Here is a 17,701-nt window from a genome sequence, read left to right on the forward strand (position 1 = left end):
TGTGCGTACCATGCAGTACGTGCTTGTATGTGTGTTCAATCGACAGGTGGATGCTGTTTGCGTTAGCTCCTGGCCAGAGGATAGCACCAATGCTTTCTGTTACTCTGTCAGTGGTGTGTGTGTTATTCTCTGAGCGGTTAGTTTGTCTCCATTCAGTCACAGTATGTTTGTAATCAGATTAGCATTGCGCCGTATCTGCTATCCCGATGCATCACTGCACGCTGCCAAATCTGTGTGTGTGTGTTTAGAATCTGCTAGCGCAGCGCATCACCCGTTGCTGCCAAATGTGTCTGTGTCCCAGCCTGCCTCCAGCATTTTCCCAGATAACATCTGATCTGATTGTTTGTTGTGCCTTTCTGCTCTCAAAGACCTGATTGTGTGGATAGAGACTCATAATCATCTGTTTATTGGAGCAGATAAGACTTTATATTCCATAGGGAGATTACATCGCTAGGTTTTATCTCTCTTTGATTTCACACACACACTGCCAACTTTATCACGATGCCAGCAGTGTGTGTCACAGTGTCAAGGATGTGTGTGTGTTTGTGCGTGTGTGCTTGCGTGCACATGCATGTGATTGTGTGTGCTATATATGCAACTCTCTGTGGTCCACTCCTTCTAGGTGCCGGTGTCCATGGCTATGTTGACCCCCCAGATGATCAGTCCTCAACAGATGCAGCAGATCCTGTCCCCTCCTCAGCTACAGGCCCTGCTGCAACAACAACAGGCCCTTATGCTTCAGCAGGTAACACACACACACAGACACACACTCCTTCCTGGGCTCAGTCCCAGCCCAGCATGTCTAGATGTGTCTATGTTGAGGTGCTGACACAGGTTGTGATTGTATCCTCTGGCACAGACACACACCCCCACACACACACAGTCTCACACTTGCCAATTCTATAAAGCCTGTTTAGTCCTCGAGCACCTCCCCATCAGTGAGCATAGCCAAACTCTTACAAATGCTTATTTTAGCAATGTAACACCCAGCCACACACTCAGCCACACACCCAGCCATACACTCAGCCACACACTCAGCCACACACCCAGCCACACACACACTTCGCAGCCAGCGAGAGCTTATGTTAGCCGTCTTTGGGCACCAGTTAACATGTCCTGGTTGTTGGTTGGTTAGGGGTGTGTGATGAGGTGCTCTGGGTGTGTGTTGGAGGCGGGAGTGTGTTTGTTCCGTTTGGTTCGGCACGGCAACCACTCTTACCTGGCAGGCAACATCTCAAGTCTGTCAAATATTAAACATACATCACACACATAACACACAATCACACACTCACACATACAACACAACTGTCAAATATTTAACACAATGCTGTCGTGGCTAGCACCAAACACGCCCCCTGACCTTCTCACCTCACACACCTTAGAAAATTAGTCCACATACACACTCACAAAATACACACACACATACACACACCACACGCAAATACACACTCTAAAACATGCTGGGTTGTTTGGTTGACCCTGCTGCTGGGTTGTTTGGTTGACCCTGCTGCTGGGTTGTTTGGTTGACCCTGCTGCTGGGTTGTTTGGTTGACCCTGCTGCTGGGTTGTTTGGTTGACCCTGCTGCTGGGTTGTTTGGTTGACCCTGCTGCTGGGTTGTTTGGTTGACCCAACTGCTGGGTTGCAGGTGTTGGGTCACTTAGTTGGGTTGTTTTCTTTAAAAACTGCTGTGTTATTGAGATATGACCCAGTGGGACGCCCATGAGTGTAAATGTAATTACTGTTCATATGTTCTGTTGCATAGTTATCACATATTAAGGTCGACCATTTACATTTTTGTAGCTTCAATGACGCTTACAGAAGTGAATGAGTTCCCTTAAAGCCTATGTCAGTCCCATTGTTGGGATACAATAAGTTTGAATACTATAAGGGCACAAGGTGAGACCCATATACAGACACAGGAGGCAGATGGTTGAGCTCCGATATTTATTATAACAAAAGGGGTAGGCAAAAGGCAGGTCGGGGACAGGCAAGAGTTCATAAACCAGGTCAGAGTCCAAACAGTACCAGGCGATAGGCAGTCTCGAGGTCAGGCCAGGCAGAGTGGTCAGGCAGGCGTATTCGGCGTCAGGACATGCAAGGATCAAAACCAGGAGGGCTAGAAAATAACAGAGACTGGGGAAAATAGGAGCTAGGGAAAACGCTGGTTGACTTGGCAAAACAAGACGAACTGGCACAGAGAGACAGGAAACACAGGGATAAATACACCAGGGACTAATGGGGAAAACAGGACACCTGGAGGTGGGTGGTGACAATCACAAAGACAGGTGAAACAGATCAGGGCGTGACAAATACGTTATTATAATAAGTAATAAATCATCATAATATTATAGAAGAATATGTACAAAAATATACACCCCTTGACTTTTTCTACATTTTGTTATGTTACATCCTTATTCTAAAATGGATTACATAATTTTTTCCCCTCATCAATCTACACACGATACCCATAATGACAAAGCGAAAACAGTTTTTTTTTTTACGGAAATACCTTATTTACATAAGTATTCAGACCGTTTGCTATGAGACTCGAAATTTAGCTCAGGTCCATCCTGTTTCCATTGATTATCCTTGAGATGTTTCTACAGCTTGATTGGAGTCCACCTGTAGTAAACTAAATTGATTGGACATGATTTGGAAAGGCACACACCTGTCTATATAAGGTCCCACAGTTGACAGTGCATCTCAGAGCAAAAACCAAGCCATGAGGTCGAAGGAATTGTTCGTAGAGCTCCGAGACAGGATTGTGTCAAGGGACAGATCTGGGGAAGGGTACCAAAACCAAAAAAATTCTGCAGCACTGAAGGTCCCCAAGAACACAGTGGCCTCCATCATTCTTAAATGGAAGAAGTTTGGAACCACCAAGACTCTTCCTAGAACTGGCCACCAGGCCAAACTGAGCAATCGGGGGAGAAGGGCCTTGGTCAGGGATGTGACCAAGAACCCGATGGTCACTCTGACAGAGCTCCAGAGTTCCTCTGTGGAAATGGGAGAACCTTCCAGAAGGACAACCATCTCTGCAGCAGACCACCAATCAGGCCTTTATGGTGGCCAGACGGAAGCCCTTCCACAGTAAAAGGCACATGACAGCCCGCTTGGAGTTTGCCAAAAGCCACCTAAAGGACTCTCAGACCACAAGAAACAAGATTCTCTGGTCTGATGAAACCAAGCTTGAAGTCTTTGGCCTGAATGTCAAGTGTCACGTCTAGAGGAAACCTAGCACCATTCTTATGGTGAAGCATGGTGGTGGCAGCATCATGCTGTGGTGATGTTTTTCAGTGGCAGGGACTGGGAGACTAGTCAGGATCGAGAGATTCTTGAGATTCATCGAGAGATTCATAACCTCAGACTGGGGAAAATACTTTGTTGAGAAAAATGGAAGAAACTCCCCAAATGCAGGTGTGCCAAGCTTGTAGCGTCATACGTCATACCTTGCAAGCTTGGCACACCTGCATTTGGGGAGTTTCTCCCATTTTTCTCAACAAGGTACTGATTAAAGGGTCTGAATACTTATGTGATGTTTCAGGTTTTTATTTTAATACATTTGCAAAAATGTCTAAAAACCTGTTTTTGCTTTGTCATTATGGGGTATTGTGTGTAGATTGAAGAGGATTTTATTTTATTAATTCTAAAATAAGGCTGTAACGTAACAACATGTGGAAAAAGTCAAGGGGTCTGAATACTTTCAGAATGGACTGTACACACACTTCCTCTCCTGTACGTGTTGAATAGGCAGCTATTACAAGTATGTAGACAGAACAGTAGTTCTGACAGAGGCAGGGCTGCAACAGATAAATTGAACACACACACATATGTCCAGGGCTTCAACAGACAGTAGATTTAATACGGAATTGTTGCTTTAGGCCATTATAAAATTGCAGTGGGAAGATCTGACAAAATGGATGGTAATGTAAATATGCTGTCTCTCTGGGAATGAGACAGTTAAGGACTCACACAGCTCTTTTTACTCTTAACGAGGAGAGAGGCGGTGGGGGTGAAACACTTACACACACACACGCTCACACGCACACACTTGTGTAAGGCCGTTTTACCTTTGCTTTTTAAAACCACTTGAGTTTAACACAACTCTCCCACTTAATTAACCACAACATGAATGCCACCTAGTCTATATCAGCAAATCAGCCACAAATCAGCACACACACACACACACACACACACTACATGCAGCAATCACAGACCACATCAGTCATCGGATCATTACATTTCATATCCCCATGGAGACTTTGCATTGTGTGTGAGGGAGTGTGTGTGTGTGTGTCTGTGTGTGCGTTGTGTGTGTGGTGTGTGTGTGTGTGTGTGTGTGTGTGTGTGTGTGGTGTGTGTGTGTGTGTGTGTGTGTGTGTGTGTGTGTGTGTGTGTGTCGTGTGTGTGTGTGTGTGTGTGTGTTAACCTTTAATTACACCACAGCTGATCTGGTTTCTTTCTTGGTGTGTTAGTCAAGGCAAGGTCACAGTAATAGGCTGGCAAGGTGAGTGGCTCTCTTAATGCTACAGAGCCACTGAATCACATCATTAAAAAATACCTTCATTATCACTTAATTATTCTTACAACTCTCCAGCACCAGCCTAGCTTGTAAGTGTGTCTGTGAAAGGGAGGCAGCCAGTGACTTGGAGGAGAGATTAATTCTGCCTATTGAGTATGAAAAGACAGGGAGGTGGGACAGAGGGGAAAATGGGAGGCACAAAGAATAAAGAAGAGAAATGGACAGAATCCGAGGAATAGAAAGAGAAACACACATTCCCCTGTTGTAGGGACAGGCTGTCAGAGCACAGGGAGATGCTTATCTTCATGGAGTGTCCTTGGTAAATGATTGATTCGTTAGTCAAACAAACAGAAACAGGCTGTGTCTCGTCAGTAGTAACAGTACCAGCCAGTAGAAGTCCAATGGCTCCCTGTTATCGTCTCCTTCCCTCATCTTCTCTGATCTGAAACACAGGTTAATTGTTCACTTCAGACTATAAAGATCAACAAGATTTCATAGTTTCCTTTCAAAATGTGACGTGTTATGGATGAACGTCTATTTAATTCTGCGTGGTTACAGGATTAAACAGAAAGGTTAACAGTTTAGGCATTAACTCTGAGTTATTAACTCTGGCATTAACCTGGTTAAGGTTAGCGCTATGGTTTGGGGAAGCCTTAAAACAAAATAATGAAAAACGATGCGCTATGACCATCAAGTATCATCGGTATTCTCACAGCTTGCTAGAGCGTTGTGAACGGCGGTGGCGCAGTGGTGTGAGCAACGTGCTCCGAGCATCACGAGTTCGCTCCCAGTGTTGGGCGATGTTTTTTAGTTTCATTTTAGCGCTGAGGATATATCGTTCTCAGGACCTTTTCAAATGACCGAAATCAAAGTTTATTTCTAGGCTGATACACCTTGATTCTCCTTCAAAATGGCCACATCAGAACACGTCCCTCCTCCCCCAACCCGATAGGTAAGCAGCCCATAAATAACAGTGGGTCTGTATCACATCTGTCTCTGGCGCTATGGCGATGCCTTTTCCATGCCAGCTACTGTAGGGCACCAAGATTTACGGGGCGCCTCAAACCTACACCTCTACTGGGCCTGTACACAGACCCACGCCCACCTCTGTCCAGGTGTTTCAGGTGAACATTAAATAACTATTTTTAAAGGAAGAAAGTCAAACAGAAACAGCTATGTGCGTCTCTCCATGGCTTCAGCCTCTTCCCTAGAGGGACAGAACACTCCTGTTGGGTCATGTCATCTCTCTAACTCTTTCATCCTTTTACCACGTGAGAATCAACATTTATCTTGAAAGACATGTGTGTATTTGATCATGCTAACTGGTTTATCTACCTCTTTTCCCTCGTGATAATGCTCCTCCAGCTGGTTCCCTCCCTGCACACATTATACACCTATACACATTACAATTACATGTTGTCTACCTGCTTTAGTTGTTGTGGAAACTGATTATACATCACATAAACACACACGCCGCCTCAGTCTTACTGCTCTCTATTATACTTTGTGTTATTGCAGCTAGGCCTGGGGTTTGCTGTCACAGGAGGCTTTTGATCAATTTCCCTCCCCTTTTCCCTCCTTCCTGCCTCCCTCCCTCCCCAGCTACAGGAGTACTATAAGAAGCAGCAGGAGCAGCTGCATCTTCAGCTTCTGACTCAGCAGCAGCAGCAGGCTGGGAAGCAGGCAGCCAAAGAGGTGAGACCCCTACGGAGCGATGTTATCAAGCGCACTTACAAGCACACTCGTACACAGTTGAAGTGGCCAACACGTSAGTTAGGGGATTGTGGAGTATGTAGGGCACATGGAGGTGAAGTGCTGTAACTTACAGAGTGTTTGTACTGGGGCAGAGCTCACACCTCTTCTACCCTCCTCTATTCATCATCCTCTTTCCCTATCTCCTAACGTCCTCCTATCCTCTCCTTCTCTCCTTTCCTCCCTCTCTCCTCTTCCGGTCTTCTTGCCTGTGTTGTGTAGTCTGGCTCTCCAAACAGGGGTTATAGTAGTGAATATATTTCATTGTTTTGCACTAACACACCATGGTAAACCTCACTGATAGAGAGCTCTGTGTTAATGCAGCATAAGGATTCATTTACATGGCTTCTGCGTTATGACTTGTGTGTGTGTGCGTGCGTGCGTGAAGCCTGAGGTAAAATCCTTTTGTCGCCTCACTATCGGAGTTGCCTGACACACTTTTAATTGTCAATTAACCCCCGCAAGCATTGAAAACTGTGCCAACACACACACTCCTCCACCAGGTCTAACCACACTAACAGGGATCCCGGTGGGTTTCAAGCAGGATCACAACACATAACGACAAAGAGCATCCAACAGATCACACCAGATTACTGTCAAATAGGGTGTGTTGGGAGGGGGCTTTGGTTCAATTTAGGCTTGTGAGTTGTCAGAGGTGTCTAAGAGAGCAATCATAAAGGGATTCTCTCACAAAAACAAACACACACACACACAGTACATATTCCCCATCCAACCTTACACACATACAGTACATATTCCCCATCCAACCTTACACACACACAGTACATATTCCCCATCNTGTGTGTGTGTGTGTGTGTGTGTGTGTGTGTGTGTGTGTGTGTATGCGCACGTGCGTGCGTGCGTGCGTGAAGCCTGAAGTAAAATCCTGTTGTAGCCTCACTATAAGAGGGGTCTGACACTTTTAATTGTCAATTAACCCCCGCAAGCGGTGAGAACGGTGCCAACACACACCTCCGCAAGGTTCAATCACACTAACAGGGATCATGGGGATCAAGTAGCATCACAACACGTAACAACAAAGAGCATCCACATCAATCACACCAGATTACTGTCATAGAGGTTATGTTGGGAGGGGGGGTTGGTTCATTTCTGATTCTCTGTAATAATGGTATGGGTATAGTAATGCATTTTATTTTGCATCAAACAACACAACATTTTCAGCCACCTCCTTGTCTGAAGGACAAGTGGATAAACAGGTTAATGTCAGGCCCTGCATGTTTATTTCAAAAGTCTCATGGAATGTAGGACTACATTGAACACCACACATTGGCTGCTACTGTGGGCTGAATGATAGAACAGATATTTCGCAGTTAACAAAAATGTTATGGGATGCATTTTCTCCATTGTTTTTGATGAAAGGCCACTCTGGTAGGCCTACATTATGATCAAATAGCCACAGACCACTGTCTGAAACTGTAACTTAAAGCAGGTACTAGAGGTCGACCGATTATGATTTTTCAACGCCGATACCGATACCGATTATTGGAGGGCCAAAAAAGCCGATACCGATTAATCGGCCGATTTTTTTGATTATTTTTTTTTGTAATAATGACAATTACAACAATACTGAATGAACACTTTTATTTTAACTTAATATAATACATCAATAATATCAATTTAGCCTCAAATAAATAATGAAACATGTTCAATTTGGTTTAAATAATGCAAAAACAAAGTGTTGGAGAAGAAAGTAAAAGTGCAATATGTGCCATGTAAAAAAGCTAATGTTTAAGTTCCTTGCTCAGAACATGAGAACATATGAAAGCTGGTGGTTCTTTTTAACATGAGTCTTCAATATTCCCAGGTAAGAAGTTTTAGGTTGTTGTTATTATAGTAATTATAGGACTATTTCTATCTATACCATTTGTATTTCATATACCTTTGACTATTGGATGTTCTTATAGGCACTTTAGTATTGCCAGTGTAACAGTATAGCTTCCGTCCCTCTCCTCGCCCCTACCTGGGCTCGAACCAGGGACACATCGACAACAGCCACCCTCGAACCATCGTTACCCATCGCTTCACAAAAGCCACGGCCCTTGCAGAGCAAGGGGAACAACTACTTCAAGGTCTCAGAGCGAATGACGTCACCGATTGAAACGCTATTAGTGCGCACCCCGCTAACTAGCTAGCCATTTCATCGGTTACACCAGCCTAATCTCGGGAGTTTATAGGCTTGAAGTCATAAACAGCTCAATGCTTGAAGCACAGCGAAGAGCTGCTGGCAAACGCAAGAAAGTGCTGTTTGAATGAATGCTTACGAGCCTGCTGCTGCCTACCACCGCTCAGTCAGACTGCTCTATCAAATATCAAATCATAGACTTAATTATAACATAATAACACACAGAAATACGAGCCTTAGGTCATTAATATGGTCAAATCCGGAAACTATCATTTCGAAAACAAAACGTTTATTCTTTCTGTGAAATACGGAACCGTTCCGTATTTTATCTAACGGGTGGCATCCATCAGTCTAAATATTGCTGTTACATTGCACAACCTTCAATGTTATGTCATAATTACGTAAAATTCTGGCAAATTAGTTGCATATAGCCTGACTCTGCGTGCAATGAACGCAAGAGAAGTGACACAATTTTCCTAGTTTAATATTGCCTGCTAACCTGGATTTCTTTTAACTAAATATGCAGGTTAAAAAATATATACTTCTGTGTATTGATTTTAAGAAAGGCATTGATGTTTATGGTTAGGTACATTCGTTCAACGATTGTGCTTTTTTCGCAAATGCGCTTTTGTTAAATCATCCCCCGTTTGGCGAAGTTGGCTCTCTTTGTTAGGAAGAAATAGTCTTCACACAGTTCGCAACGAGCCAGGCGGCCCAAACTGCTGCATATACCCTGACTCTGTAGCACAGAACGCAAGAGAAGTGACACAATTTCCCTAGTTAAAATAAATTAAATGTTAGCAGGCAATATTAACTAAATATGCAGGTTTAAAAATATATACTTGTCTATTGATTTTAAGAAAGGCGTTGATGTTTATGGTTAGGTACACATTGGTGCAACGACAGTGCTTTTTTCGCGAATTCGCTTGTTAAATCATCCGTTTGGCGAAGTAGGCTGTGATTCAATGATAAATTAACAGGCACCGCATCGATTATATGCAACGCAGGACACGCTTAATAAACTAGTAATATCATCAACCATGTGTAGTTAACTAGTGAATATGTTAAGATTGTTTTTTATAAGATACGTTTAATTCTAGCTAGCACCTTACCTTGGCTCCTTGCTGCACTCGCATAACAGGTGGTCAGCCTGCCACGCAGTCTCCTCGTGGAGTGCAATGTAATCGGCCATGATCGGTGTCCAAAAATCCAGATTACCGATTGTTATGAAAACCTGAAATCGGCCCTAATTAATCGGCCATTCTGATTAATCGGTCGACCTCTAGCGGGTACAGCTTCAGTATTCATAGTAAACTCGCGCTGGAAGTTGCACAGAATTTTCACATCGTTCAAGTTTCTGCTCAGAAGATCCGAAATCTGCTCAGTGCCTAATTTTTTGCGAGGGAACATTGGTTATCAGTTGTCAGAGGTGTCTAAGACATCAATAATATAGTGATTTTATCACAAACACACACACTCTCACACATACAAACACACACACACTCGCCATCCAATTTTCAGAGAGTAGAGGGATGTGACAGTAACAGAGAAAAGGAGAAGTGAGAGAGAAAGAGAGAAAGAGAAAGTTGAGAGAGAAAGACGGAGAGAGAGAGAGAGAGAAGTGAGAGAAAGAGGGAGAGAGAGAGAGAGAAGTGAGAGAGAGAGGAGCGAGAAAGAAGGAGACAAGAGCAGGTAGGAAACAGAGACAGGCTTCTAGAGAGCTCATGGACTCCAGAGACCATTGTGGGAATTGCATGAGGAGGTTCGCCCTAGATCATCCCTCCTTTCTCCCTCCCGCCATCCTTTCCTCCTCTCTCATCCCTGATCCCCCTCTCCCTGTGGACCCTCTCACCCCTCGCCTACAGCGGTCAGCCAACTCAACCGTGACCAAAGCAAACCAGTTGTGGTTGACTTGCATGTAGAGACTGTGTCTGATGCTGTTTTCTTTCCTTCTCCTGTCCGAATCTCCGGTTTTGTTTTCCTGTAACAACCAGACAAGTGCAAACACTGGTCACAAACACACTTCCACACACACACCACACACACTCACTCATACACACACACCACAGTTGATGTGTGATGGTTCACCATACCCACTGTTGTGGACATGCATCATCTCCTGTGTTCAGCTCAAGCTAAGCCTGCTGTACAGTCTAACTCAATGCCTTACAGTCATCAGCAGTCCAACTCAGACATATTGATATGCCTCTAGAACCGCAATACTGCTTGTTTTCTTTGCTAGCTGGTGGTTAATTGAACGGTTAATGACATTGATTGGCCCGAGTCTCCACTCACCTGGTGTCCCAGGACTGAGAGGAAGAAGGACAAGCAGCAGGACCTCCAGGTCCAACCTACTAGTTAGATTGGGTATGGCAGGTAGGTTACATAGGTCTACGTAGGTCACCTGCTTATCAAGTGCCCAGGAAATAGAGGTTAGGTCACATGTGTCAACTCATTCCACAGGGGGCAGAGTGTCTGTGGGTTTTCGCTCCACCCTTGTACTTGATCAATGAATTAAGGTCAGTAATTAGTAAGGAACTCCCCTCACCTGGTTGTCTAGGTCTTAATTGAAAGTAAAAACACAAACCCGCAGACACTTAGGGGAAGGGCAGTGGTATTCAAACTTTCATTTCTCACAACTCCTCCCCAACCCACATGTAATGACACAATCTTAAAATCTGTAAATTTTATATTAACAAATAATATCATTTTAATCTCTATAAAATGAATATAAACCAATAAATACATTTTTTTTTAAATTACAAATTTTTATTTTTTATTTTTTTTACAATGTACTCTTATTTAAAAAATGTTGGCGACCCCCACTGCAGCTGCGGTCGCAACCCCGACTTTCAATACCACTGGCCCAGGGGATAGGGGAAGTGCCCAGGGGATAGGGGAAGTGCCTAGGGGATAGGGGAAGTGCCTTGTGTGTGTGTGGGTTTGTGTTGGGGTAACCTTTAATATCACACCACAGCTGATCGGTTTCTTTCTGGCTGTGTTAGTCAAGCAAGCGGTCACCAGTAATAGGCTGGCAAGGTGAGTGGCTCTCTTAATGCTACAGAGCCACTGAAATCACATCATAAAAAATACCTTCATTATCACCTTATTATTCTTACAAACGTCTCCAGCACCAGCCTAGCTTGTAAGTTGTCTGTGAAAGGGAGGCAGCCAGTGACTTGGAGAGAGATTAATTCTGCTATTGAGTAGAAAAGACAGGGAGGTGGACAGAGGGGAAATGGAGGCACAAGAATAAAGAGAGAACATGGACAGAGATTCCGAGACAAAGGAACAACACATCCCTGTGAGGAAGGCTGTAAAAGAGGCCACAAAGGGGGAAGAAACACCATGTAGAAGGGTGTCAGAGACAGAAAAAAAAAAAAGCTTATCTTCATGGAGTGTCCTTGGTAATGATATTCGTTAGTCCCAAACAACAGAAACAGCTGTGTCTCGTCAGTAGTAAAGTACCCAGCCAGTAGAAGTCCAATGGCCTCCCTGTGTATTCGCTCTTCCCTCATCTTCTCGCTCTGGAAACACAAGCGTTAATTGTTCACTTCAACTATAAAGATCAACAAGATTTCATAGTTCCTTTCAAAAATGTGACGTGTTATGGATGAAGGTCTATGTTAATTCATGCGGGTTACAGAGTTAACACGAAAGGTTAACAGTTTAGGGCATTAACTCGTGAGTATTAACTCTGGCATTAACCTCGTTAAGGTTAGGCTATGGTTCTGGGGAGAGCCTAAAAACAAAATAATGAAAAACGATGCGCTATGACCATCAAGTATACGATCGGTAATCTCAAGCTTGCTAGAGCGTTTGAACGGCGGTGCGGCTAGTGGTGTGAGCAACGGTGCTCCGACATCACGAGTTTCGCTCCCATGTTGGGCGATGTTTTTTTAGTTCATTTTAAGCGCTGAGGGAATATCGTTCTCAGACTTTAAGATGACGAATCAAAGTTTATTTCTAGGGCTGATACACCTGATTCTCCTTCAAAAATGCAACATCAGAAACACGTCCCTCCTCCCCAACCCGATAGGTAAGCACCATAAATAACAGTGTGTCCTGACACACGTCCTCTGGCGGCTATGGCGATGCCTTTTCCATGCAGCTACGTGTAGGGACCAAGATTTACGGGGCGCCTCAAACCTACACCTCTACTGGGCTGTACACAGACCGCACGCCCACCTCTGTCAGGTGTTTCAGGGGAACATTAATAACTATTTTTTAAAGAAGAACGTCAAACAGGAAACAGCTTATGTGCGTCTCTCCATGGTCTTCAGCCTTTTCCTAGAGGGACAGAACACTCCTGTTGGGTCATGTCATCGTCTCTTAACTCTTTCATCCTTTAACCACGTGAGAATAACTTTATCTTGAAAGACTGTGTGTATTTGGATCATGCTAACTGGTTTAACTCTACCTCTTGTCCCCTCCGTCGGATATGCTCCTCCAGCTTGGTCCCTCCCCTGCACACACTTATACACTTACACATACAACTTACACTGGTGTCTACCTGCTTTAGTTGCTTGTGGAAACTGATTATACATCACTAAACAACACGCCGCCTCAGTTCTATACTGCTCTCTATTTACTTGTGTTATTGCGACTAGGCCTGGGTTTGCTGTCACCAGGAGCGTTTTGATACAATTTCCCTTCCCTTTTCCCTCACTTCCTGCCTCCCTCCTCCCCAGCTACAGGAAGTACTATAAGAAGCAGCAGGAGCAGCCTGCATCTTCAGCTTCTGACGTCAGCAGCACAGCAGGCTGGGAAGCAGGCAGCCAAAGAGGTGAGACCCTACTGTGTGGTGTTATCAAGTGCACTCACACACACCTCGTACACAGTTGAAGTTGGCCAACACGTGAGTTAAGGGATGTGGAGTAGGGCCCAAGGAGGTAAGCGTTTGCCTGGTGCAGAGTGTACCTCTCTCCTCTATTAGCCTGTCCTCTTATCTATCATTCTCTCCTTCCTCTTCTGTCCTCCTTATCTGTATTTCTGTGTTGTGTACCCTGCGTTTACCAAATCAGGATTATGGTAAGTGATGGATATGTGCTTTACATTTCTCTCTGCTAACACACCATGCCAAACCCTAACTCACAGAGAGCTCTGTCTTAATGCAGGATAAGTATTTATTTACATGGCGTGTAAATGCCGATGCGTGTGTGTGGTGGTGTGTTGTGTGTGTGGTGGTGGTGTGTGTGTGTGGTGTGTGTGTGTGTGTGTGTGTGGGTGTGTGTGTGTGTGTGTGTGTGTGTGTGGTGTTGTGTGTGGTGTGTGTGTGTGGTGGTTGTGTATGCGCACGTGCGTGCGTCGCGTGCGTGAAGCCTGAAGTAAAATCCTGTTGTAGCCTCACTATAAGAGGGGTCTGACACTTTTAATGTCATTAACCCAGCAAGCGGTGAGAACGGTGCCAACACACACCTCCGCAAGGTTAATCACACTAAAGGGATCAGGGGATAAGTAGCATCACAACCCGTAACAACAAAGAGCATCCACATCAATCACACCAGATTACACTGTCATAGAGGTTATGTTGGGAGGGGGGTTGTTCATTTCTGATTCTCTGTAATATGGTATGGGTATAGTAATGCATTTTATTTTGCATCAACAACACAACATTTTCAGCCACCTCCTTGTCTGAACGGACAAGTGGATAACAGTTAATGTCAGGCCCTGCATGTTATTTCAAAAGTCTCATGGAATGTAGGACTACATGAACACCACACATTGGCTGCTACTGTGGCTGAATGATAGAAAAGATTTCGCAGTTAACAAAATGTTATTGGGATGCATTATTCTCCATTGTTTTTGATGAAAGGCCACTCTGTAGGCCTACATTATGATCAAATAGCCACAGACCCTGTCTGAAACTGTAACTTAAAGCAGGTACTAGAGGTCGACCGATTATGATTTTTCCAAACGCCGATAGGATACCGGATTATTGGAGGGCCAAAAAAAGCCGATACCGATTACATCGGCCGATTTTTTTTGATTATTTTTTTTTGTAATAATGACAATTACAACAATACTGAATGAACACTTTTTATTTTAACTTAATATAATACATCAATAATATCAATTTTAGCCTCAAATAAATATGAAACATGTTCAATGGTTTAAATAATGCAAAAACAAAGTGTTGGAGAAGAAAGTAAAGTGCAATATGTGCCATGTAAAAACGTAATGTTTAAGTTCCTTGCTCAGAACATGAGAACATATGAAAGCTGGTGGTTCTTTTTAACATGAGTCTCTCAATATTCCCAGGTAAGAAAGTTTAGGTTGTGTGTTATTATAGTAATTATAGGAACTATTCTTATCTATACCATTTGTATTCATATACCTTTGACTATTGGATGTTCTTATAGGCACTTTAGTATTGCCAGTGTACAGTATAGCTTTCGTCCCTCTCCTCGCCCCTACCTGGGCTCGAACACAGGGACACATCGACGAACACCACCCTCGAACCCATCGTTACCCATCGCTTCACAAAAGCCACGGCCCTTGCAGAGCAAGGGGAAAACTACTTCAAGGCCTCAGAGCGAATGACGTCACCGATTGAACGCTATTAGTGCGCACCCCGCTAACTAGCTAGCCATTTCTCGGTTACACCAGCCTAATCTCGGAGTTTATAGGCTTGAAGTCATAAACAGCTCAATGCTTGAAAGCACAGCGAAGAGCTGCTGGCAAACGCAAGAAAGTGCTGTTTGAATGAATGCTTACGAGCCTGCTGCTGCTACCACCCGCTCAGTCAGACTGCTCTATCAAATATCAAATCATAGACTTAATTATACATAATAACACACAGAAATACGAGCCTTAGGTCATTAATTGGTCAAACTCGGAAAACTATCATTTCGAAAACAAAACGTTTATTCTTTCTGTGAATACGGAACCGTTCCGTTTTTATCTAACGGGGCATCCTCAGTCTAAATATTGCTGTTACATTGCACAACCTTCAATGTTATTCATAATTAACGTAAATTCTGGCAAATTATAGTTGCATGTGTGTGTGTGTGTGTGTGTGTGTGTGTGTGCGCGTGTATTGTGTGTGTTGTGTGTGTTGTGTGTGTGCGTGCGCGTGTGTGTGTGTGTGTGTGCGTGCGCGTGCGTGTGTGTGCGTGCGCGTGTGTGTGACTGGCAGGCTCAGACAGTGTGTGATGTGCTCATAAATCACYTTGACAGCCTGTTACTGCGCTAGCTTTGGCCACTCAGCCGCGGCTAATGTAAACAGAACACACACACAATGWGTTAAAGAACCACTACCATGTCTCTGGAGAGAGAGGGTGAGATAGAGGGAGGGACAGGGTAGATGAGGGACATGAAACAGACAGACAGGACCAGGGAGGAGAAGAGATGGACCAAGATAGAGGGAAAGTGTTGAACAGTACTAGAGAGCTTCAAACAGCAAGAGCTACAGATAAGGCCTAGAGTTTTTCCTGATCCTGTCCAAATGACTGAAACAGGAAAAACTCTGGCCCTAGTTACATGGTCAATCAAATAATCTGTACCTAGCTGTAGACACTAAAGTATATTTGGCTTGGTGCGGGTCTATGAGAAGGTTGTTGAGTGTTTAGTTGTGACAGATGTCAAGAGAACAAGCGGTGGAATCTGGCAGGTCAGATTTATTTTTCTTCTCTTCTCTCTCTGGGAAGAAATGCCTGTAGTGCTGACATAGTGACCCTCTGCCTACCTCCCTAAACACACACACACACCCTACCTCCCCAGATGCCCATTCTGGAAGGAAGTGACCTCGGTGGCGTTCCTGTGAGTTCCTCCTCTCTGTTCAAAGAATCGCTGGCCACCACTCGCTCTCCAATAGAAAAACATATATTTAGTTATTTTTCCACCCCTCCTCTCTCTCTTGCTCTGCCTATTTCTATTTTCTCTCTCTCTCTCTCTGCCTTCCTCTATATTTCCTCTCCCTCTGTTATCTGGGGAAGATAAGGGCCATCTCTCTGGGGGGGACATCAAACAGCGTAACACAGGCTAGGACCGGTACCGACAGGGAAACCAGAATGGGGGACATTCATCACTGCGACACACACTGACGTTATCGCCAAATGCCATGTAGTCTATACCACTCACCCCTTCATCTCCCTCCATCCCTTCACCTCCTCCCTTCACCCCCTTTCCACTTCCTCTCTCCATCCATTCCACCTCCCTCCCGCCTATCCCTTTCACCTTTCCCTTCCACCCTTTCAACTCCTCCCTTCACCCCTTTCACCTCCTCCCTCCACATTCCACCTCTCCATCAACCCCTGCACGTCCTCCCCATCACCCCTCACCTACGCTCCCTCCACCCTTCTCACCTCCTCCTCTCCATCCTTTCACTCCCTCCACCCCTTCACCTCCTCCCTCCCACCCCTTCACTCCTCTTCTGCTCCCATTACCATCTCCTCACCCCTCCCTTCACTCTCTCATCCCTTCACCTCCTCCCTCCACCCCTCACCCCTCCTCTCCACTCCATTTCACCTTCCTCCCTCACCCCTTCCACCTCCTCTCTCCATCCCTTCACCTCCTCCCTCCACCCCTTCACCTCCTCTCCTTCACCCCTTCACCTCCTCCCTCCCATCCCTTACCTTCCTCCCTCCATCCTTCACTCCATCCCTTCACCTCCTCCTCCACCCATTCACCTCCTCTCTCATCCATTCACCTCCTCCCTCCACCCTTCACCTCTCCCTCCATCCATTCTACTCCTCTCCTCCATCACCTTCACTCGCCCCTCGCCACCCTCACCTCCTCCCTCCACCCTCACCCTCTCCCCCATCCCTTCACCCCTCCCTCCACCCCTTCACCTCCTCTTCTCAATCTATTCAATCTTTTCACCTCTCCCTCCATCCCTTCCCTCCATTCCTCCATCCCTTCACTCCTCTCCTCCACCCCTTCACCTCCTCCCCCCATCCCTTCACCTCCTCCCTCCACCCCTTCACCTCCTCTCTCCATCTATTATCTATTCACCTCCTCCCTCCTCAACCCTCTCCCTCCACCCCTTCACCTCCTTCTCTCCATATCCATTCACCTACCTCCCCATGCTTCACCTTCCTCCCTTCCACCCCTTCACCTCCTCCCATCATCCCTTCACCTCCTCCCTCCACCCCTTCACCTCCTCTCTCCATCTATTCATCTATTCACCTCCTCCCCCCATCCCTTCACCTCCTCCCTCCACCCCTTCACCTCCTTGCCTCCATCCATCTCTTTCCTCAAGAGTCGCCATACAACATTTTCTTTCCCCTTGGAAGATTAGAGTTTTGGGGTCTGATAGTTTTTCTTTTCAACACTGCTAGTA

General features: G+C 45.1%; 1 protein-coding gene across 1 annotated transcript in view; it reads left to right on the forward strand.

Annotated features, from left to right (window-relative positions):
- Positions 1–599: 599 nt before the first annotated feature.
- LOC112075715 (forkhead box protein P4) overlaps positions 600–17,701 on the forward strand; it is a 44,540-nt gene continuing 27,438 nt past the window's right edge. The window contains exons 1-2 of the mRNA XM_024142670.2: positions 600–745; positions 6,126–6,218. Coding sequence (XP_023998438.1) covers positions 635–745; positions 6,126–6,218 — 204 coding nt within the window. The 5' untranslated portion in view covers positions 600–634. The remainder of the gene's footprint in view (positions 746–6,125; positions 6,219–17,701) is intronic.

The sequence above is a fragment of the Salvelinus sp. IW2-2015 genome, unplaced genomic scaffold, assembly GCF_002910315.2.
Source record: "Salvelinus sp. IW2-2015 unplaced genomic scaffold, ASM291031v2 Un_scaffold3352, whole genome shotgun sequence".
Taxonomy (NCBI): domain Eukaryota; kingdom Metazoa; phylum Chordata; class Actinopteri; order Salmoniformes; family Salmonidae; genus Salvelinus; species Salvelinus sp. IW2-2015.